The sequence below is a fragment of the Miscanthus floridulus genome, chromosome 8, assembly GCF_019320115.1.
Source record: "Miscanthus floridulus cultivar M001 chromosome 8, ASM1932011v1, whole genome shotgun sequence".
NCBI classification, from domain to species: Eukaryota; Viridiplantae; Streptophyta; class Magnoliopsida; order Poales; family Poaceae; genus Miscanthus; species Miscanthus floridulus.
This window is the reverse complement of record NC_089587.1, coordinates 224,957,163-224,981,797: the sequence shown is the minus strand read 5'-3', so window position 1 is coordinate 224,981,797 and position 24,635 is coordinate 224,957,163. Positions and strand designations below refer to the sequence as shown.

Here is a 24,635-nt window from a genome sequence, read left to right as displayed (position 1 = left end):
AAGAATAGACAGACCATAGATGAGCAGGAGACGTACGTGTTGGTACCTACGGCTGCTAGTTAGCGTCAGAAGCAACTGCAGTAGCACCGGGCTTGCAGATACGATCGTACTGCTGGCTTATTTGGTGTGTTCTGATTGAAAATTTACGATCGTTTACGACAAAGCGAACGAGCTGATCCATTCCATGCATGCATCAATGCAGGTTGGTCGAGGCGTCGTACAACAAGGTGGCGGCAGGGTAGGCCAGCGTGTACACGCTTCGCTGCGGCTGCATGCGCGGGCCGGGAACAGGATAGCCAGAGCGACCGAGACCCCATCAAAGCTCTGAGTAATGGCCAGCGCAAAAAGTTTGCAACTTCGTCCAAGGCAGAAGGTGCCCCGCTGTGCTTCGGCAATCAGCAGACAGCAGGGGGTCCCGTTGCCATGCATGCATGATGCAGGCATGCAGCATGTCTCACACTCTCTCAGTCTCGTTGGCCAATCATGTCACAGTGTATATGTACGTGCGTGCTTTCCATTGGCAAGCAACGCAATGAGGGTGTGAGACCCAGCCCATTGGGCCAGTTGGGTCGGACCAAATTTATGACACTGTAGCATCGAGGTACTAGTATTCCTAGTTTAGCCCCGTACGTACTGGAAACGGAACGGCCGCTGGACCAGGACTTGAGAGGCTGTTAACTTTGATTGATTTTTTTTACGCAAAGCGAAAACAAAAACGCAAGGGAGTTAATTAGCAGGTGCGGCTCATTCAATACGTGGAGTGAGCCCTAGCCGTCTTCATATACAGGGCTAGGCCAATTCTAACGGGAGTAGCTAGATTGCATTTGCTGCTCTCATTTCAGCACAGCGCATGGCGAGGACGTTGCCTGTCACCTAACTTGCTGATGTCCAGGCACCTCATGAAAGAGCAGATGCTTGGCTATTAGCCAATTTATAAGAACCAAACTATACAATAGTATCTCTTATTTTATTTATAAGAAACTTTTTTATTACTTAGTACCAATATCTCACATTTCCTTTCTTAATCTTCCTCACATTTATTTAATGTATGAGTCTACAACTGCATATGCTTCCGTACACCGCTTGTTGCTTGCATGAGAGTCAAGCTCTCTCTCATCCACATCAGCATTAGTTTGGCTATAACCTAATTATTTTACTCGCTCTTATTAGTCTTGGACATAGGTTCCTGTTCGGATACCACCAACATTTCTTGAATTCGTATTCGGATAGGTGTCGAATAAAATATGAACATCATTTATATCCCATTTGAATATTCGCTATTGGATATTAATATCCAAACTCCTCTAAACTGATTCGACGGAAAATATCTACACCATTTGCACACGTAGCCACACCCCATATCCGAGGCTCAGCAGTCAGCACTCACGCCACCCACCGATGCGCGGCTCCAGTGTCCAGTACTCCAGTCCCCCCGCACGGACGCATGCAGCCTGCGGCCTGCGTGTTCCTGGACCGCCTCTTCTCGCGCGCTGCGGCGCCGGCCACCGGGGTCCGGGGTTATTTCTTTTTTTTAATAAAGGATAGTTTATATTCGGCTTCATCTACCATGAGATAGAATCAGATTAATTATTATAAGGTTCGACCCAACGATGAGCACACAACTTACATAGTTTACAAGCTTACAGGCAGACTTTGGAAACACAAAGCGTGAAGTAAAGTCTTGACTAAGAAAGACCGATAAATATATTTGAGAACCACCCATTGCAACTAAAGAAATGCAAGGCTGATGTCTCCAAAAGCCGCCCAGCAGATGTCAGCTAGTCCCGTACTCCCGTAGATCATCACGCCGCTGCAATCTTGTCCATTGCCGCAGCCAATGGGTTCCTCTGAAGAGTACCTGCAAAAAAAATTTCGGTCTACATTTGTCAAAAATCACTTTATTTCTTGTTATCTAAATTGTCCAACATAAAGCCGATGCTGCTGTTAGTAACAATAAATTGTGAATAGTACCACCAACTTTAGACCAATTAACAAATAAATTATCTATGATGAGGGGAGGTGATATCCCAAACGCTAAGTGTACAGCGCGCCATAGGAATTTGGCATAAAAGCATTCGAAAAAAGGTGATGAATAGATTCTGGAGAGTGACAAAAGCTACACCTTGTGTCACAATTCTAGTTACGTCGGGCAAGATTATCTTTGGTAAGGACCACACCTCTTTTTAGGTACCACAAGAATATTTTTATTCTTGTAGGTATTTTAATCTGTCATAAATCTTGTGACACTTTGACCACATTGTTGATTAACGCAGCATACATAGATTTTACAGAATATCTACCTGATGAATGTAGTCCCCAAACAAAAGCATCACTTTTTCCCTGTAAGTTCACATCTTGTAACGAGGCAACAATTCTATGCCAGTCCCTTAGGTTCGTACCCACTAGGTTGCGGCGGAAGGAAATGTTTAGTGGAACTGAAGCAATTACTGTTGCCATCGAATCTTGTTTTCTTCTCACAATATTGAACAACAAAGGGAATCTAATCCTTCAATGGCTGATTTCTCAACCAAGTGTCCATCCAAAAACGAGTCTATGACCCGTCTTTCACTTTGAATGAACCAAAGCTCATGAAGGAATCTTTAACATTCATCAGACCTTTCCAGAAATGAGAATATGTTGGCTTTTTTGTGCATCCCCCTAGAGTCTTGTCTTTTATATATTTATTCCTCAACAATTCTTGCCACATGCCATCTTCATTCAAAAGTTTAAAAAGCCACTTACTCAGCAAGCATTTATTTTGTAGGTCTAGATTGTGTATACCTAAGCCTCCTTGGCCTTTTGGTTGGCACAAGATCTCCCATTTGGTCAATCTATATTTGCGTTTGTGTTGATCACTTTGCCAGTAGAATCTTGATCTAAAGCAGTCAATCTTTTCTAATACACCTTTAGGTAATTCAAAGAATGACATCATAAACATCGGTAAGCTAGAGAGCACTGAGTTTAATAAGACCAAGCGACCTCCTACCGAGAGCAATTTACCTTTCCATCCACTAAGTTTCTTCTCAATTATATTTTCAATTGTCTGTCAATCTTTATTACTCAACTTACTAGTGTGCATCGGTAAACCAAGGTAGCGGAAATGGAATTTACCCACCCCGCATCCAAACAGTTGCGAATAAAACACCTCATTATCCCTTGCTTTACCAAAACAGAAGATCTCACTTTTATGAAAGTTGATTTTAAGCCCTGAAAGTTGCTCAAAAGTACTTAAAATTAACTTCATGTTTCTTGCTTTTTCAAAATCATGGCTCATAAATAACACTGTCATCCGCATATTGGAGAATGGACAAGCTATCTTGGACAAGGTGGGGGATGACCCCTTCTACTTGACCTGCTTCCTTGGCTCTAGCAATCAGTATGGTTAGCATGTCTACCACTATATTAAATAGTATTGGAGACATTGGGTCACCTTGCCTTAAGCCTTTTTTCGTTTGGAAGTAGGAGCCAAGTTGATCATTCACCTTAATATTTACATTACCTCCTTGTGTGAACTGCTTCACCCAAGAGCACCATTTTTGTGAGAAATCTTTCATCCTTAAAGTTTGTTGTAGAAAACTCTATTTTACTTTATCATATGCCTTCTCAAAATTTATCTTAAAGATTATCCCATCTTGTTTTTCAAGTGAAGTTCATGTATTGTCTCATGGAGTATTATTGCGCCTTCCATAATGTTTCTGCTTGGGAGGAACGCTGTTTGTGTTGGTCTAATAATCTTCTGGGCAACAGTAGATAATCTATTAGTTGCAACTTTGGTATAGATTTTGAAAGAGACATTCAACAAACATATTGGTCTGTATTGTTGAATCACTTTCGTATCTTTCTTTTTTGGTAGCAAGATTATCGTTCCAAAGTTGAGTCTATTCAAAGGCAAGGTTCCCTCATGGAATTCCATGAACATAGCCATCAGGTCATTTTTTATTAAGTCCCAGAAAACCTGATAAAACTCTGGTGGAAAACCATCCGGGCCCGGTGCCTTATTATGTTCCATTTGGAAAACTGTTGCCCTTACTTCTGATTCCAAGAAGGCACCTGTCAAGTACTCATTTTCCAGTTGGGAGACTTGTCGAATGTCATGAACATAGTGTTCATTTAACTCAATAAAAGAATTCTTCGGAGGACCAAAAAGGCTCTTATAATAGCTGGTAATATGCTGCTTTAACCGAGCATCACCATCTATTACAGTGTTACCGTCCTCCAACTGGAAAATACGAGTTTTTCGATGTCTTCCGTTAGCCAATAAATGGTAATATTTTGTATTAGCATCACCCTCCAGTAGATGCTTAACCTTTGCCCTTTGGTACCATTTAAGTTCCTCTTCGCGAAGTAATTCAGCAAGTCTTTCGCTTAACACATGTTTTAAATTTAATTCTGACTCATCGAGCAAAGAGTTTTCTGCCTTTTTATCTAGCTCATCGAGTTTGTTTAACAAAGTTTCCTTTTCTTTCTTGTAGGCGCCACTCACATTTTTTGCCCATCCTCTAAGGTACTGGCGAAGCCTTCTGATCTTCGCTTGCCACCTCTCTAGGGGGCTGCCCTCGACAGGCACACTATGCCAAACATCTCTCACCATGTCGCAAAATCCATCCCTGAGCAACCATCCCAGTTCAAACTTGAACTGTGGCTAGTAAGTCGGAGATGGGCTATTTGTGCTACATAACAGTGGAGTGTGGTCAGAAATCTCTCTGCTCAAAGCTTGGACACTTGTAACCGGATACTTGGACTCAAAATCCGTACAAACAAAAATCCTATCTAATTTCTCGAAGGTCTGATTTTGTAAGTGATTAGCCCAAGTAAATTTTCTTCCTACCATTTCTAATTCTCTGAGGTTTAACGTATCTATTACATCGTTGAAAAGAAAAGACCATCTATCATTATAATTGTCATTATTTTTCTCATTCGGTCTACGAATAATGTTAAAATCACCACCTATAATAACAGGTAATGTTTCTTTTAAACATACTCGGACTAATTCGGATAAAAATTGTGATTTGAAATCCACTTGAGCTGGGCCATACACTGAGATTAAATTAAACTTGAAATCATCCTCTTTGTGTCTCAACATAAACCGAATAAAAAAGTCTCCTTCTTCTATTTGTCCAATGTCAAAGGTTAAAAGGTTTACCCCTAGAATCATGCCACCGGACCGAACCCTTGGAGCCATGCCGTGCCAAAGAAAATATCTGCCAGCGCAGATATTATTCAAGGTGGACTGCGGAAAATTGGCTCTCCCAGTTTTCGATACAGCTATAAAGTCTAGGTTCTTTTCTTTTGTTAAATCAGAAAGGAATCTTTTTTTTTGTCCGCAAAACCGTTGCTATTCCAGAAAATTCCTTTCATCTCGAGTGGTTTTTTAATTTTTCTTTTTGTTTTTGGACCTAGACTTCTTGAGATGTGATATAGGGGTCTGTAGACATACAGGGTCACAGCCCCCATCACCAAGGTCTTCGGAGATTTCAGCACAAATGAGGTTTAAAGCATCTAAATCTAGGTTCTCATCTAGCGAACAAACAGAAGAAGCATCACCTAACAAAGAATTAGTCTCTATATGTAAACATTTACTCTCAGACATTCTACGAGATTCTATGTCTCTAAGAAGTTGCATAGAAAGAGCAGCTTCCTGTTCATTACCCCCAAGTGATATGCCTAGTGTGCTAGTAGAAGCTAGTAAGGATGAATCATCAAAAACATCAAAAGAAAGTGGTAGTTCTTTACCTTTGATAGAAGAAGAATCCATGTTCCTACGCGCCTTTAACTTCGTTGCCTTTTCCAACGAGTCTTGCTCTGAAGTAGACGCGTTCCTTTTACTAGCTCTCACTAGCGACACTACCCCACCACTCAGTGCTTTAGTCTTATTCAGAAGACCAGAGTCAATCTTGGATTGCATCAAACTAGCTTTTCACTGTGCAGATCCACCTGGAGTCATCCCAGTCTATGTGAGTAACACCACCGGCTTAACTACATCACTCTTCCTAGCAGAATCAGAACATGTGCCTTCCAGATCAACATGATGAAATGGTTCCTCTGCAGCGCCTGTAGAAACCTGCTGGATCCCAACGTCCTCTGCAAGGACATGCTGAGTCCCCATTGCCAAGTCCATGTGCTGCTCAAGAGGTATACCTGTGGCAGCCTTACTCATGTGTTGTCCACTCGGTGCAACTGTGTTATTAGGCTGCTTTTCAGATGTTTGACCAGCTGACGGGTCTTCCATCTTTCTACCATCATGATCCATATTCTCCGGCTCTTTCTCCTCTGGGGCTTTATCCTCGTCCATGGTAGAGTCCATGTCAATGACTTGGGGCTCACCATCGGGCATATCTTTCTCCATTCTGAATTGTAGCTCATAGACATAATCCCCAATGACTACATCCACTAGGTCTGGGATGAGGTCGGGATTCAGCACGGCTACTTTCATTCTAGCTCTGCCATACTTCTTTGTAAACTTAGTATCAACTGCTCGAGAGACACCTAGGATTGAGCCAATTGTCCAAATAATAGGGAAGTCTCGCAGTTCCTTTAGGAGTCCCCGAAACTGCTCCCAAACCTTGTCAATCTCATATTTAAAAACATCATTTTTTGTCCCTTTCTCAAACCGAATCTTTCATTTCATTGTTTTGGTGTCCATTGGGCCCCAATTCACCATGTGATTGAGCACTTCAGAAGAAGGGAAATTAGTGATAAAGGCGTCGTTGCCTTTCTCTTCAATCACCAACTATTTCCGGGTAGTAGTTTGTCGAGTTCCACTGCTAGTTGATCTGCAGTAAGAGAACCCTCCAGAACACGTACCGTAGCTAATTTGTCCTTTGAAACTATTTTTGGATTTTCTACAACAGGTATAAAATAGAATCCTAAACCTTCAACAGCATATCCACATGGTATAGCAGTAGAAAGAAGATTCTTCAAATTTGGGCAAACTTTTTTAACATGATCCCCAAAGCAGATCTCACAGATAAGTACTACTGTACAAACTGAAATTGTATGCCCTTTAGTATAACAACGATAGCAATATGGTTTACCCTTGCTTTTTTTATTCCCCTTCTGGGATGACTCTGGCACATCGCTCTGGATCACTGCATTGTTGGAGCTTGGTGGGGCAGTGGCCGGCTTGAGTATTTCGGTTGATGCCGTTTCCGTCGTGGACAAAGGTTGAGGCGCTGCCCCCATGGTTGGATTGGAGACAGCACCCAGCGCCACCTGTGAATTGGCTATTTCCTTTTAGTATAGTTGATACCAATTGAAAACAACCGCGCGCGCGGACGGCACAGCACGGCGCGCGGCACGCGCGACGTGACGGAACGCCCCCGGCTGGCGTGCCCTGCCTGCATGGGCGTCGTCAAAGCGATATACCCGCGGTTCGGTGGAACACGCGCGCGCCTCGGCGGCGTCCTCGGCGGTGCCCCATGAATCCATGATGATCTGCTGCTTCGGTGCTTCTTCTATGCGTGGATGGCAGTGAGCGCCAGAATGAACATGAACCAGATGAAACATTCCACACACTACTATCGCACCGCACCGGCACCTGCGCACACACACGCCGTGTATTGATTCCTTGGTTGCTCACCCAATTTTGCTACTACGCTCCAGTCGGACCACATAAACCCAACTAGCCCTTGTCCGCAGAGACGGACTACAAAAGCAAGGCCATTGTCAATTGTCGACTCTTCATCTTCATTCAAAATTCGTCAATATCATCACTAGGAGTAAGATTGCGCACGCCACGTGAACACCACGAGGCGCGGCGATGTTACGATTCCTGATAACTGAATGGAATTGGGGGGAAACGTAGCAAGAAATTGGGACAGAATAGGACGGAACACGGCGGAGTCCATGGGTTTGGATTACTTGGGGGAAATCAGAGTTCTGTTCTTCGTTGGTTATTCTGTTACAACGGTGCAGCTTATAAGCTCGCTGGCCGGGCCGCCAACCGTCTAAGGCGAACACACACACTTAGCCCATTACAGATGACGGTCCACGGCCAATGGGCTATAACACTCCTCCCTCCTTGATTGATAGCTTGTCCTCAAGCTGTAGCAAATCCGACAATGTCACCCTTCCATGGATATCAAGTGTTCAGACATCATCTCGGCGTCCTCCCAAGTGGCCATCTCAGATGGTAAGTCACTCCACTGGATGAGGAACTGAGGCACCACCGTATCGCCTCGTAGAACCGAACGCTTCTCCAGCACGCGTTGGGGCCACATGATCTGTGAAGGATCAGAACAGACAGAGGATAAGTCTGAACTTACTGATACCGTTGCCGCAATATGTTGCTTGAGCTGGGACACATGAACAACTGGATGTATCTTTGCATCAGGTGGAAGATCAAGCTTGTACGCCACTTGCCCCACACGCTGAATTATCTTGTATGGGCCATAAAATCTGAATGACAGCTTGTGATTCGACCGAGAAGCCACCGTAGACTGAACATAGGGCTGAAGTTTGAGAAATACTGAATCACCCACCGCAAACTCTCTTTCAGTCCGGTGTTTATCCGCTTGTGACTTCATACGCTGTTGATCCCTTAGCAATTGTTGCTTGATCAACTGAGATAAGAACTCTCGGTCAGTAAGCCACTTCTCCAAATCTGGTATACTACACAGCTGCAGATTAGAGATGCCCAACTGCCTAGGTGTATAGCCATATAAAACTTCAAAAGGTGATTTGCCCAGAGCTGAGTGTACTGAAGTGTTGTACCAGAATTCCGCGACTGAGATCCACTTACTCCACTGCCGAGGACATGGATGAACAGTGCATCTGAGAAATCCCTCAACGCACTGATTAAGGCATTCGGTCTGTCCATCGGTTTGAGGGTGGTAGGATGAACTCATCATCAGCTTTGTATCGGACAGTTTGAACAACTGCTGCCAAATGGCACTTGTAAACACTCGATCTCTTTCTGAAATGATAGTCTTCGGTAGCCCATGAAGCTTACACACATTGTTCATGAAAACTTGATCAATCTATAATGCAGTGAAGGGGTGTTTGATTGGTATGAAGTGTCCATACTTCGTGAACTTGTCAATCACCACCAATAGTGCATTGAAATTGTCAGATGTAGGCAGCCCTTCAACAAAGTCCAGGCTAATAATCTCCCATGCCTGATCTAGTACTGGCAGTGGCTGCAAGAGTCCTGGGGTTTTTATTCTCTGTGTTTTGGCTTGCTGGCATATCTGGCATTGCTTCACAAACTCATGGACTGACTGCTTCAAGCTAGGCCAAGAAAAAAGCTGTTTCACTCTTGCATATGTTACACTAATTCCAGAGTGTCCTCCCAACCCACTGTCATGTAAGGCCACTAGGATATGATTCTGAGCAGTGGTATTGTTGCCAACCCACACTCTTCCTTTATATTTCGGCACACCATTCTGCAGTTTATAATCCTGATGGCTTTCAGGGGCTACAGCCAATTCCACTAGAAGTTGTTTGCATGATCATCATCTTCATAGCCCTCTTGCAACCGCTGAACCCAAGTAGATAAACATTCAGATATGGCTTGGACTGTATTCTGGTGCTCACATCTTGATAAGGCATCTGCAGCTGCATTGTTCACTCTTTTTTTGTACTGAATTGTATATTGGAGATCCATGAGCTTCATTAATGCCTTGTTCTGAATTTTAGTAGAAACCCTCTGTTCAGTGAGGTGCTGTAGACTCCTATGGTCTGTCTTGATAACAAATGGTTGGTGCTGCAGATATGGCCTCCATTTCTCAATTGCAAGCAAGATGGCCAAGCATTCTTTTTCATATACAGATAAGGCTTGGTTCCTTGGTCCAAGAGCCTTGCTCAAATAGGCCACTGGATGCTGATTTTGCATTAACACTGCTCCAATGCCAAGATCATTGGCATCAGTTTCAATCACAAATTGATGTGAAAAGTCTGGAACAACTAAAACTGGGGCTTGCATAAGCTATTTCTTCAATTGTTCAAATGCAATATTAGCAGCAAGAGTCCACTGGAACCGCACATTCTTCCTCAATAGATCAGTGAGTGGCTTACTGAGCAGATCATAATGTTTTATGAATTTCCTGTAGTAGCCAGTTAAGCCCAAAAAACCTCTAAGCTGCTTGACTGTTTTTGGAGTAGGCCAAAGACTCACTGCCTGAATCTTGGAACTATCAGTGGCTACCACAGCTTCTGAAATGACATACCCTAAATACTCCACAGTGTTTCTGGCAAAAGAGCACTTGCATCTCTTAATCAAGAATTGATGTTTTTCTAGAATTGCAAACACTTTCTGAAGCAATGAAATATGATCATCTAGTGACTTGGAGTATATTAGGATATCATCCATGAATACCAACACTCCTTTTCTCAGCAATTCAGCAAATATTTCATTCATAAAGCTTTGAAAGATGGCTGGTGCATTGGTCAGTCCAAAGGGCACTACTAGAAACTCAAATAGACCATTATGTGTTCTAAATGCTGTTTTGTATTCCTCACCAGCAGCCATACAAATTTGATGATATCCAGATCTGAAATCCAACTTGGTGAACCATTTAGAGCCAGCTAATTCATCAAGTAATTCATCTACCATAGGCATGGGATGCTTATGCTTGACAGTAATAGCATTCAATTGCCTATAATCAATGCAAAACCTCCAGGTACCATCCTTTTTTCTAACAAGCAGCACAGGTGAAGCAAAGGAACTGGTACTAGGTCTAATCACTCCTTGTGTTAACATTTGCTTCAATTGTTTTTCAATTTTTGTTTTCTGGATTGGTGAGTATTTGTATGGTCTCACCTTGACTGGTTGGGCTCCTGGGACCAGTGGAATCTTGTGATCTGCTATTCTGGAAGGAGGTAACCCAGTAGGTTCAGCAAACAGATGATTGTACTGGCTCAATACTTCAGATACTCCTGAAGGCAACACCTCATCACTGTTCAGCTTTGTATCATCAGTTTCTAAAGCAGAAACAGTAGTGGCTATAGGCACCCTCATTTGAATACAATGGGACACTGCTCCACTTTTAAGTAATCCCTTGAGCTTGTGAACACTGACAGGAGTACAAGCAGTAGTATAATCCACAACTCCCTGCAACTTGATGGTCTTGCTTTGATGAGTAAACTGAATTGACTTAAGCTTGTAATCAATTGTCATTGGGCTGAACTCTTCCAACCAATCCTCTCCAAGGATCAAATCATAACACTTGAGAGGTAGCACTTTTGCATCTGAGACAAAATTGTGCCCCTGAATAAACCATCTCAACTGAGAGACTTTCTTGTCACAAAGCATCATACCCCCATTAGCTGCTCTAAAGGTACTGGTGTCACAAGCAGATGTATCAAGCTTCAGATGCTTAACCAGCTGTTCACTCACAAAGGTCCCAACACTTCCAGAATCAACCAATATCAGCACCTTGTGCTTCCCAATCTTAGCTAACAGCTTCAGGGTTTGTCTAGGAGCATGCTGAGTGTTAGGCACAGACTGTACTGTCAGCACCTCTTGTTGGGGTCTCCTCTTCATCACTGTCATGATCATCAGAAGTATCCACAATGTCCAAGGCATCTAGGATCTCCTCCTGTACATGCAAGGAAACAAGAGGAGGGCAATGATGAGCCGGTCTCCATTTCTCGCCACACTTGAAGCATAACCCATTTCTTCGTCTGAAAGACTTGAGGCAAACCAATTTATCTTCTGTTTCAGTCTTGTGAGTCTTGATTACTGGCTTGTTTGCTTCAACAGCCCTTTGGCTTCTCCGTTCCCATCAATGTGCGAGAAGTCGATCTGGTGAAATCCCACCCAGATGACTTCGGAAGATCCTGCTCTAGTTCTTGTTCTTGAATCAGCGCCAGAGCACTCGCGGTGTCGACATCGCGAGGCCGGTGAAGCAGCAACGCCGACCTGATGTCGTCGCGGAGACCACCCACGAACCACGTGACGAAGAAGGTGTCGTCGTACGCCGGGTTGTAGAGCAATACACCATGTGCGAGCTTCTCGAATGCCGCCTGGTACTCCAGCACCGAGGCAGTTTGCTTCAGGGCGTTGAATTGCCGGAGAAGTACCCCATACTGATCCTTGTTGAATTTCGCCATCACGAGCTCGCACAGCCGCTCCCAGTCGGCAATCCTTCCACGCCGCTGCACGGTCTGCAACCAGGTCGCCACGGGCTCCTTGAAATTCAGCGCAGCGAAGCGCGTCTTCATCGTCGCGTGGACGACATATACCTCGAAATAAAGTTCACATTGATCACGCCACCAACGGGGGTTAGATCCATCGAATTTGGGGAATTCCATCTTCGGAAACGGGGGATTGTGATGTCCCGAATCCTCATCAGAAGCAGGAGCTTGAACTGGAAGGGGTTGGGAAACGGGACCATAGTGCGTACCGTTGCCCGGGCGAGGCGGGGGAAATCCGAGGATTCCACCGCCAGCGTCCCAGATTTGATTATCATCGCCGTGCCCCATGGGCGAGTTTGGTCACGGAGGCGTCGCACTTGACGACGCTCCGGGAGCCGTGTTGAGGTCGAGACCTGTCGCAGCTGGTGGCGGATGGTGTTGCACGCTCCAATCCGCAACTGGTGGTGGATGGTGTTGCGCGCTCCAATGAGGTGGCGGCGGGGGCGGTGGTGGTGGTGGAGGACGAAACTCGAGGCGAGACACACGCGGCGCCGTCTCCTCGACCCGAGTCGCCGTCGCCGTGGTCTTCTGCAACAGGGTGCCGAGCGACCCGTCCGCCGTCTCCTTCCAGGTCTCGAGCGCTCCAAGCTTGTCCAAGGCGGTGGACATCATGTCCTGGAACCTGGCGAACTGCTTCGCCATGGCCTGCATCGTCGTCTTCAATTCGTCGACGAAGGCCGCCATTTCTAACTGAAATTTGGGCGGATTCTTCTTCTTCGGCACCGGGATTTGGGGGAAAAAAATTCCGGCCAAATTAACCAAGCTCCTGATACCAAATGTTACGATTTCTGATAACTGAATGGAATTGGGGGGAAACATAGCAAGAAATTGGGGAAGAACAGGACGGAACACGGCAGGGTCCGTGGGTTTGGATTACTTGGGGGAAATCGGAGATCTGTTCTTCGTTGGTTATTCTGTTACAACGGTGCAGCTTATAAGCTAGCTGGCCGCCAACCGCCTAAGGCGAACACACACACTTAGCCCATTACAGATGACGGCCCACGGCCCATGGGCTAAAACAGGCCAGGCCCGTAGTTCTTGTGCTGAAATCTCGCACCATAAATTGCCCAGGACTTTCCAACTCCATGATCTCTCTGTGCAGTGTCTAATCTGAGGACACGATGAGACCTGGCAATCTGGCATCACAGTCGCTTGCAGTTGCACGTGACATAGCCAAGTTTTCATCTTTACCTTTATACACGCACGTCGAGCTAGACAGATTAATCCATATATAATCGGCCTGTTCGCTGGTTGGTTTTTGGGCTGGTTTAGGCTGGCTGATGCTGGTTTGTTGTGAGAGAAAAACACTGTTGGCTGATTGGTTTGGGCTGACTGAAACCAACAAGCGAACAGACTGAATAACCGGTCAATTTGACCTACACCAGATATTAGTTGCAGCTGAGCTTTCTCATCAGCGACTATCGACTACCGACCAGAGAGAGCAAATGGTACACACAACACAAGCTCCCGCACTGTAGCTGTGTCAGCTCAGCTAAACAGTACTGGCGCCACCGCTCGTGTTCATGGGCCTCAGCGCATTTTAAGACGCAACAGTACTGGCACCACTGCTCGTGTTCATGGATCTCGGCTCAATTTAAGACGCACGCAGACGCACTTTTCTGGAATCCTGGGTCAGATCTCTTGTGATAAATTGATTGCAGTTAGAGACAAACCTCACTGGAATATGTGCTGGTTTCTCAAATCACAGTGCCACGAGTACGATAGGTTAATGCATTCGACCTGTAAGCCTTCGCCAATCGTCATTACTTGAACAGGTACGGCCACTAACTTATTAACGAGGACCAAAGGCGTTCTAAGCTAGCAGACTTCAGATGCAGAGAACCAATGCAACCATAAACATCCTCAGGCCTCACAGCTTGAGCTTTTATTTAGATCACGAAACTTTACGATCTCATTATTTTGAGTGGACTGTCACACAAAAATCCTATTCCTTCAATATACAGTGTTACAGTTCGAATGATGTAAAATTAACAAAATGAAACCAGAATATTTGTGTAGCGTGTCATTCCCCAAAACACCAAATCTTGCTTACAAGTTCGTCTTTGGCTTGGATGTCGGGCTCACGCGCCTTGTCACGGTCCGCATGGTCACAAACTCTTCAGCAGCAGAAGGGTGAATTCCGACCTACAAAGCCAACAGAGGCATACACCATTAGGCGCAAAATATTAACAGTTGCTTTACTTTAAGAGGCCTCTTTAAACAAAACATACAGTACTGTCGAAGTTCGCTTTTGTGGCTCCACATTTAAGAGCAATAGCGATGCCCTGGATCATGCCAAAGCTCAGTCATAAGACAACGAAGAATGGGGAGGACCCAAATACTGAAAAATCACCAGAGAACTATACATATGCTTTACCTGGATAATTTCAGGTGCATCTGGTCCACACATGGATGCACCAAGTACTCTGTCAGTTTCAGCGTCAACTACCAGTTTCATGACAGTCTTCTCCTGACGCCTGAAAACATAAACTGAATTACAAACTTCTGTAGGAGATATAGAAACTATCAAGCAGAGCTCATGACTGAAGAAAACAGGGGAACACTCAGATCCTGAATGTAGTAGAGGACACATATGTCAAGAGCTAGCAGGGTGTAAGCTTGCAAAATGGAGCAGACAAGAACATCTAACAGGCGATTTCATGATATTTGATATTTACTTATGCTTACTTGGATATGCTGTTCTTCATTGGGTTGAATGATGAGGTGAAAACAAGAATATCGCCATTGGCTTCCTCCAAGGCCTGTTGTTCGCTGAGGCCCACTACAGATAGTGGTGGAATGCTATGGAACAATAATAGTCTCAAGTTATTGCAGGATGATCAATGATAAAGGAGCAAAGCATAAATTCTTAAGAAAAACGCATCTCCAAAAATTTGCACCAACTAAAACATGACGCATCATAGAACAACTACACCTAGATATGAAACAAGTGCAACTCAGAGGGCCCCAAACAGCTGAAAATTTATGCTAGCAATTTTTCCCATGTTATTAGTTGCTATTTAATATTACAGCAACATGGATTTGGAAGAGTTAAACGAATACCAAAAATCTATAGACACAGAAACAAGTAAACACCTGCGATAGCAAGTAAACCACCAGCAATTTTTCACACGTTATTAGATGTTAATAAATATTTCAGCAACATGGATTTAGAAGAAGAAAACAAATACCAAAAATCTACACAGAGAAGCAGAAACAAGCAAATACCTGTGATGGCAAGTAAACCACAGGTGCTTCATTGAAAAAAAACCATTAAACAAAAAATATGCAACTTGGTTTGATTAAAACTGCAATCATTGTGCTGCAAACTGCAAAGCATATGTGCAAGCATGCAAACCATGCAACTTGGTTCGATTACAAAGATGTGAACAGCACCATTCAACTGAAAATGATTAAGATTGCGTGACTTACGAGAAAACAGCACAAGGAACATCTCTGTGATCAGGCTTAACTTGCTGGCCACCAAACACAGTTTTCTGCAGTTGAAAATGTGACAAAGGTAAGAAACTGCTTGTTAGAGACAAAGAACTTAACCGAATTCTACTGCAACAACTTACGGCAAAGCAAGTTGCCTCCATCAATGCAACAGGTGTTAGATTGATCCGGTTTGTTACATCACCCACAGCCCATACACTAGGAGCAGATGTACGAGAATATTCGTCAACCTAAACAGACAACATTTAAAATACTCAAAATAATCCAAAACTTGTTGGTGATAAATTCAACTGCTCAATACGATCTCAGTCAGATTTATGGGTGGCTTTAAAAGAAATATATAAGAAGTAAATTCCAGGTGTAAACATACCCCACAGGCAAAGAAGAAACAGCTAGGGAAGAAAGAAAAAGTAACCTTGATGGCCCCAATCTGGTCAACCTCGACACCTGCAGCTTGCAAGTTCAGTCTCTGGGAGTTTGGTGTGCGCCCTGCAATCAATTAAATACAAGGCATGGATATATAGTATTAAACTAAAAATACTGGGTTCCATGTATTGCAAGAAAACCTGAAAGCAAATAAGCATACAGCCAGTTTTATATCTGAAACATTTACAACAACAACAACAAAGCCTTTAAGTCCCAAACAAGTTGGACATGTCCAAACCATCTCAACCGGTGTTGGACAAGCTTCTCTTCAATTGGTGCTACCCCTAATCTATCACGTATATCATCGTTCCGAACTCGATCCCTTCTTGTATGACCGCAAATCCAACGCAGCATACGCATTTCCGCGACACTTATCTGTTGAACATGTCGTCTTTTGGTAGGCCAACATTCTGCACCATACAACATAGCAGGTCTAATCGCCGTCCTATAAAACTTGCCTTTTAGCTTCTGTGGAACCCTTTTGTCACATAGGACACCAGATGCTTGCCGCCACTTCATCCATCCTGCTTTGATTCTATGGCTAACATCTTCATCAATATCCACGTCTCTCTGTAGCATTGATCCTAAATATCGAAAGGTATCCTTCCTAGGCACTACTTGACCTTCCAAACTAATATCTTCCTCCTCCCGAATAGTAGTGCCGAAGTCACATCTCATATACTCAGTTTTAGTTCTACTGAGTCTAAAACCTTTGGACTCTAAAGTCTCCCGCCATAACTCCAGTTTCTGAATTGGAGTTACAAATATTTTCTTTCGAATTTCATATTGTAGAACTAAACCCTAGAAGTACTGTAAGAGACATCCAACTCCTCTGAACAAAGATGCCAAGGAAGACCATGCAGTCCAAAACTGGATCTCTAAGCAAATGCTCTGATGCAACAAATAAGATAAAATTCAACGAGGGAGATATCCCAAATACCTGTCGCAAATAGAACAACATCTGCAATGAGCTCGTCTCCTTTATCAGTTACAACTTTTATGCCATCAGCCGTTTTACTCAACTGGTTAGAATAAAATGAAATTGATTCAACTTAGAACTGACGTTTATAGAAATCAAAATGCACTGTAGTACTTGAGTTAAAATCACCTCAGACAGATTTGTCCCTGGATGCAATTTGATTCCCCTTCCCTCAAGGTTGCTTGCAACAACAGCTCTCATCTCATCCTCAAAACCTCTGCAAGTCAGTTTGTTAATAATGTTATGCCCATCTTTCCTGTCCACATCAATCATAGCAACAAGATTCCTGTTTCTAAACTTGAAAGTATCACATAATCAGCACATTATATAATACTCCATCAATCTTGATCTGTGCATACGTAAAAATATAGAACCAAATTTGATCTACACAATGCATACGGAACTGCAGAAGCCAGTTGTGTCTCAGGTGGGAGTTGCACGATACTTCGGTTTGCAAGCAGAATCAAATCGTCGTACCTCTCCCGATTGGTTTGCATGCAGAATTTAAATGTTCCGGCTCTCCTGATTGGCTCTTGACGTTTTCTCCAATGAAAATGTGGCTAGTTTCCTGTGGAGTAATGGTTTATGGAGGAGATTATGTACTCCTTGCCAAGGTTACAACTTACAAAAGCCACTAGGCGCTCTCTAGGCGGATGACCCTCCGCTGAGGCATTGCCATATACATACATGTACTCTAAAAGAAAGAGAAAAACATGAGCGGCCTGTTCGCTTGCTCGTATCTGGCTTATAAGCCATGGCTTATCAGCCAACGAACAGTATTTTTCTCTCACACTAAACCAGCCAACAGTACTTTCAGCCATGGCTTATAAGCCAAACCAGCCCAAACGAACAGGGCGGAGATCAGTAGGCCTAGCTTTGTAGAGAAAGGGCCATCAAAGCACAGCCAAATCTCAAATCTGAACAACACCTTATCCAAGCTTCCCACTGCCACCTTATCCCTTCGCTGGCTCATTCTCAACTAGCCACCCCTGCCTGCACCCTCTGCAGTCGCCTGCCTCCGCCCCCGCCCGGTTGCGCCCACCCACACCACTGCCACCCAACGTCCCCTGCACTGCTGGCTCGAGCCTACACCCCAAGGTCTGCAGTACACTGCTGCCCAACGCATAAGCACACATAGGAGAGTGCGGAATAGCACCTTGGCGAACACGACTCCTTGGTCTCGGTGCTTACTTATTATAATACACAGATCAAAGATGGATGGAGGGAATAAATGCCTGCTAGGCAGGTGTGTTATCAGATACGTATGTCCAGGTTCCAAAAACAAGAAAAACAATTTGCGCTCCTTAGCTGAAAAACAAAAACACACGCGCATGTGCAATGGCCGCATTAAAATACTATTCGTTGTGGGCTCTTTATGTGCATGTATAACATAATGGTGGAACCAATGCACAGTTTTTGGTATTATTGTATCACAAACTTCTCTGTAATATCACAGCAGCTGAATCCATAATAGAGCAACAAAAAAACAGTTTTTGGGACTTTTTTATTTTTACTAATCACAGAACATAGGCTAACATTTCAAATTGACACTATTATTATGGCTGTTCAAAAATACATCAATGTACAATATGGACAGAGGACAGGTTGACCAGTCTAGTTGTATTCACTACCAGGATTGATAATAAATTACCCATATGCAAATGAAAGTAGAACATGATGACAACCAGAATGCAAGAACAAAAGAGTATTACTTAAACAAGAACCCGTGCTAGCCATTAAAGAATTAGTAACTAGTAAGAGAAGTGATTCCCAAAATTTAATTACAAACCTTAGAGGAAGGTCTTTTCGATAGAACAAATCTACTTCAGCACCCATCCCCCTCCAGATAGAAGCAAATTCAACAGCAATATATCTGCATTATTCGGCCACATGGACAAAGGTATGTCAGAGAATTGGAGCAACATCACAATATATGTTTAAAGTAGCACACAGCACTCTACCCGCCACCGAGGATTACAGCGCGCTTTGGAAGCTCCTCCAAGCTCAAGGCCTCATCTGAAGTAATAGCCAGCTCCTGAAAAAAATAGATTATTTTCACTAGTTTTTAACAATAATTCACCAGAAGGATGAAGGACGGAATGAATATGAACAGAGGCTAAATCATAACAAAGATGGTATGCTTCCTTAGATAAAAAAGTTATTGTTTGGCTCGCTCAAAACAGTTCAAGAAAGGAACACGGTGCAAGACCATATTCAAACATGAAGTGTCGAATTTAGACTATTGAAAATTCCAACAATCATCAATCTTCAGCATCAATAAGCTAACAAACACATATCAGTGCAATTAAACTGTGCAACTTAGTGACAAAAGGTAGGTGAGGAATTTTGCAAACCTTTCCAGGTATGTTGACACGTTGAGCACGGCTACCAGTCGCAATCAAAATGTGCTTCGCTGTATACCTTTGCTTTGAACCATCGGGCTGGCTAACTTCAACAGTATGAGCATCAACTAGACTGCCTGCCCCTTCAATCATTGTCACACCGGCGTTGGTAAGGATCCTCTGATACACTCCATTTAATCTAACAATTTCTTTAGTCTGAAGAGAAGGAAAAATTTTAGGACCTTGGGCAATATGACATTCCTTCAGGGTCAGCAGTTGTGGAGAATTTGCTCATAGTCATAGACTCATAGTAGAGAATTAAACCTGACCTTATTTTCCAATAACTTTTTCCAATTGAAGTTAATGTCTCCATTAATCTCCCACCCAAAATTCTTTGAATCCTGCATTTGTAACAAAACTACAGTTCAAATACAATCTACAATCAAAGCAAGTGTGTTCTTAGATTCCATGTCAGCCGCTTCAGAACCATTTTGGATACCTACATTAGTTCTACCATAATAAGACAGTAAAATGACTAACCTCAAATTCTCCACTGAAAGATGCACCATACACAAGTATCTTTTTGGGTACACAACCACGTATCACACACCTAGGACAACAATAAGATCATTATGAGCATGCAGATTTAGATTGAAGCAATAATGCAATATACCAAGCAGATTAGATGAATGTTTTGAGTAAGCACAAGAAATGCACAAAAACATTTAGGAGATGCTTACGTCCCACCATGTCCTCCTAGCCAATCTGAGCTGATGGGGTGGAATGGGAGCTCACAAATTGCAGCCTGCCACAAATCTCACAAGAAGTCAAAAACAACAAGCAACAGACCTGGACAGTGGACACTAATTACAACAAGCAACAGATCCAGACACTAATAGGACAGCAAACACATGATACGATTCCTATTGCAGGCGAGATGTGAAGAGGGCGGTCCCTGCAAACACCAGCAGAGGAACACTTCACTCTGAAGCGTTGACATCATACGAACTGCATCCAGTTCCACGCGGTCTGAAACATAATAATAATCCACAGAAAACATGCTGCCACGGAATTCAATCATTCAACCGCCCAGCCAACCGCAGGGTCGGATCAGCCGTCAGCGGTAGGCGGCAGCCATCTAATGATCTAAATCCTATATTCCCAGGGCAGCAGCAGGCAACGCGTGCCAGCCGCCGACCATGGAAGTGGCAGCCGGTGGGGCCGGCAGGGGAATGGAAGCGGCGGAGCCGCGGAGGGAGGAGCGCGGAGGCAGTGGATGGATGGGCACGGGTGTCACGGCGAGGAGGCATCAGGCATAGGCGCGCCCGATATATGATACAAAATTGACAGGGTAAGGATGTGGTGGGGGAAAAACCAACAAACCTTAGCTCCGAAGGAGGCGGCGAAGCGAGAGCCGCGAACGCCGCCGCTGCCCGCCCCGATGACGAAGAGATCGTAGTCGTACTGCCCGGCGTCCGCGACGGCCGCCACCTCCCCGTCGACGAGCATCTTCCTCGCCATAGTTGGGTTCCCAACGCCCGCGATTCAAACACAACCCTAGGCCGCGGGCGCAATTCAGAAAGAAATCCGGCTTCAGACCCCGAAATTTGGCCGGGAATAGTACGTAGTTGTTTCGCGCACAAATCCGCACCTGTGATCTTGTGATCTTGATACGGGGGGCACACGAATCGGAAGGTTCGCTCCTCTCGGCTTCGTTTCCGGTGCTTCCCTCTACTGTCGCTCGAATCGCGAGTCACCTGTGACGCTGTGACCTTAGCGACTCCGATTCCACCTCGCCTCCTTCTTCTGTTTAAGTTTTGTATACAGCTCGATTGTCAAGCAAGTTATGCCTCGTTTAGATGCCGAAAATATTTCAAACCGATGAATAGTACCACTTTCGTCGATAAATATTGTCCAATCGTGGACCAACTAGGCTCAAAAGATTCATCTCGTGATTTCTAACTAAACTGTGTAATTAGTTATTTTTTTTACCTACATTTAATACTCCATGCAAACGGCTAAAAATTGATGTGATGGAGAGAGAGTGAAAAAACTTTGAATTTTGGTGACATCTAAACAAGGCCTTAGTTCGAATTGTCAAGCAAGTTTTTACACAGAAGTCCCTATAGTTTATCCATTTTTAATCTCTTGTAAAATTGAATCGCTACTACTGACACATTTGACAGACAACTAATAATAATTACTCCCTCCGTTCCAATTTATCAAACGTCTTAGTTTTTTTACATATATTGCTTTTAGTATGTATGTAGACATGCGTCCTATTCGGCTGGTTAGAAAAATGGCCGATATTGATGCTAATTTGTTGTGAGAGAAAAACACTGTTAGTTTGCTGAAAAGTTACGGCTGGTAAGTTTAAACGAACAGAGCCATAGTGTATATCTATGTGCATAACAAAAGGTACGTATCAAGAAAAGCTAAATTATCTTATAATTTGGGATGGATTGAGCAGTAGAAAACCAATGGGTGAGATGAAAATTAGTGAAATTAGAGGCACTTATATGTGTGTCTAGATAAATAATGGGAATCACTTTGAATTCGTTAATTTTGACGCGCGTACGCGCAGCTTCTTTTTATGATTATCTTTCGGACAGCTCTTTGTTAGCCCTGATTTTATTTGTTTTTAAAATTCAACCTTCTTCTTTTTTGGCTTTTCAATGCGCAATTGCGCGCAAGCTTGCCAGCTCTGCTGGTCTTCCTTCCACTCCCGTCCGTCGTCGTACACAGCGGCTCGATGCCACGTTGGCTGATTGAAAGTTTCGATAACTAATTTATTATGAGAAAAAATATTATTTATTAACTTAAAAAAATATAACTTATAAGTGGAACGAACAGTCGATCAGATGGATAGGGGGTGCAAGCTTACATCACCGGTGACGTCCCCGGGATCTCCTGTGGATGCCATTCTATTTCTTCGGCGCCGTGCTTTAATGCTCCTCTTGTGTTTCCAAAAAATAAATAATAAAAAAATTAATGCTCCTCCTTGTTGGGGAATAATTAACTTTTTACTAGACTTATAAAATGAGTGGTATATAAAATCTTATGTCAGTGACACATGTTATGATGTCATTTGTAAGAGTGGTAAAAAATTAAATGCCCCAGCTGAAGCACAATAGTCAACACGCAGTTCACACAATCCGGGTCTGAATCATCCGCAGCCTGATCGTTTGGCTGTGACTTGTCGTAAACGATCGTAAATTTCTAGCTAAAATAGTATTTTTCTCTCACATAAACTAACCAGTAATATTTCTTTACGAACCAACAACGATATGATCCAGCCAACCAAACGACTCCTGAAACGTGGCGTCCGGTAACGAATGTCCGAGCTGAATTTCACTGAAATTCCTCGGCGTGGAGATTCGGACAGTTTTCACGGAGCAGATTCTTCAAGAGGCCAGACTGGCCAGTGTAGCTGCACAGCCCTTTTTTATATATAAAGAATAGCTGCACAGCCTTGTTCTGTACTTCTGCATTGAGGGCATGTGAGCATGTCTGCACGTAGCAGCTCGATCGAGGCAAGCACAAATGATCAGCCAGTTTATTGCACTCGTTTGTTGGTTAAGAATGATCCCGTCTTCTCTATAGATTAAAGGGTAAAGTACACTTTACAACTCTCAATTTACACTAAAGTTCGATTTTCAACCTTCAACTATGAAACCGGTCAAGAAACATCCTCCAACTATCAAAACCGAACGAATTTAGTCCTCGACCGGTTTCAAAAGCGGTTTTCTATTTTCGGGAGGCGCTGAAATTTTAAATTATTTTTTGAGCATCTTAACGTCCTCAAATGAAAAAACTCAAAACTACAAAGTTGTAGATCTCATTGAGCTCTACAATTTACATATAAAAATTATCTTCATCTGACATCGTATCGAAGGGTTTTCTATTTTTTGAAATTTGAGTCTCATCACGCGATAAAATATGGTGCTGAAATTTTATATTATTTTTTTGAGCATCTTACTGTCCTCAAATGAAAAAAATTAAAACTATAAAGTTGTAGATCTCATCGAGGTCTATAATTTACATATAAAAATTATCTTCATTCGACATCGTATTGAAGAGTTTTCTATTTTTTGAAATTTGAGTCTCATCACACGACAAAACAGTTTCGGGCATCTGAAAAATAGTGAAAGGTAAAAAGGTAGCTGTGTTATCAACCTCGAAACGTCTTACCTCTTCTTCTTTTTTAAGAACACAACCTGAAAATTGTTTTTTTTTCTCCAAATATTACCTCCACCCGAAAATAAATCAATGAGCTATCTTAGTTACAATCTTTTAAAATCTAACTGAATTTGAAGAACGGCACCAATAATTATGTGACCAAGTTAACATCATTAGATACAATATGAAATATATTTTATAAAGTATTGAATTAGTTCAGTGGACGTTATTATAGTTCTATAAAATTAGTTAGACTTACGACTACCAAACATTAATTTAGTTTGGAAGGGGGAGCAACATAGCCTAAAAATAGCACAATACTGTAAATAGGGATGGCAATTCTACTCTACAAATAGGGATGGCAATTCCACTCGTGGGTATTGTATCTGATAGGTGCTGGTGTGGGTACAAAATTTTACTCGCGGGTGTGGGTACAGGTACAAGGTTCTACCTGCGGGCACCAGTGCCGGTGCGGGTATATCGTGTCACCCGCTAACGCTAAAGAGCCAAAGGATTGTATCTATTCTAGTGATAATCTCGCACACGGGTGCAGGTATAGGTTTAAAATCTTACCCGCAGGTATGGATGCGTCTATAAAATTTTACCCAGTAGATATTTTGTCGCGAACGGGTATTTACTCCACACACATCTTACCCAACCAGCTGCCATTCCTGATCGCAAAAGCTAGCTCAAATGTTAAATTCATATTCCAACGCCTCGTTTTGCTGTAGAGGATATAGAATCCGCGTCGTTTTGGTTTAATTCCCTAGGTTTGAACTCTGAAGCTTCCAACACATAAATGAATATATACTGATAGAAATTAAACGATGTCACGTGAACTAGAACTACAGTCTACAGATGTCCTCTGTTCATCAGTGTTGCTGCGAGATGGGAGTCAAAAGTCTTATAGGTGGAAACAAAATGGAAGCAACATCGGGGTGGTGGCGCAGTTGGCTAGCGCGTAGGTCTCATAGCTAACTTGAGTGATCCTGAGGTCGAGAGTTCGAGCCTCTCTCACCCCAATTTTTTTTTATCTCTTGTTAGATTAAATAGTACAAACGTGTTTTAAACTCTTTTTTAGATCCTATATATCTGTTTATATTTCTACGTCATTTTTT

At 43.2% G+C, this 24,635-nt stretch overlaps 1 protein-coding gene and 1 non-coding gene across 2 annotated transcripts; one reads left to right on the top strand and one right to left on the bottom strand.

Annotated features, from left to right (window-relative positions):
• Window positions 1-13,983: 13,983 nt before the first annotated feature.
• On the bottom strand, window positions 13,984-21,144 carry LOC136478330 (glutathione reductase, cytosolic). Its single transcript, XM_066476736.1, has 17 exons — window positions 20,990-21,144; window positions 20,722-20,895; window positions 20,079-20,143; window positions 19,879-19,948; window positions 19,668-19,739; window positions 19,351-19,554; window positions 18,958-19,031; window positions 18,786-18,869; window positions 17,126-17,213; window positions 16,958-17,039; window positions 16,007-16,080; window positions 15,714-15,821; window positions 15,568-15,632; window positions 14,824-14,937; window positions 14,513-14,612; window positions 14,367-14,420; window positions 13,984-14,280 (listed from the first exon to the last, which is right to left on the bottom strand). The coding sequence occupies exons 2-17, from the start codon at window positions 20,857-20,859 to the stop codon at window positions 14,185-14,187; spliced, it is 1,488 nt and encodes a 495-aa protein (XP_066332833.1). The 5' UTR covers window positions 20,860-20,895; window positions 20,990-21,144; the 3' UTR covers window positions 13,984-14,184.
• Window positions 21,145-24,452: 3,308 nt separating this feature from the next.
• TRNAM-CAU (transfer RNA methionine (anticodon CAU)) lies at window positions 24,453-24,539 on the top strand. The gene is given in 2 exon segments: window positions 24,453-24,490; window positions 24,504-24,539. It is a non-coding gene; the product is annotated as a tRNA-Met (tRNA).
• Window positions 24,540-24,635: the final 96 nt, after the last annotated feature.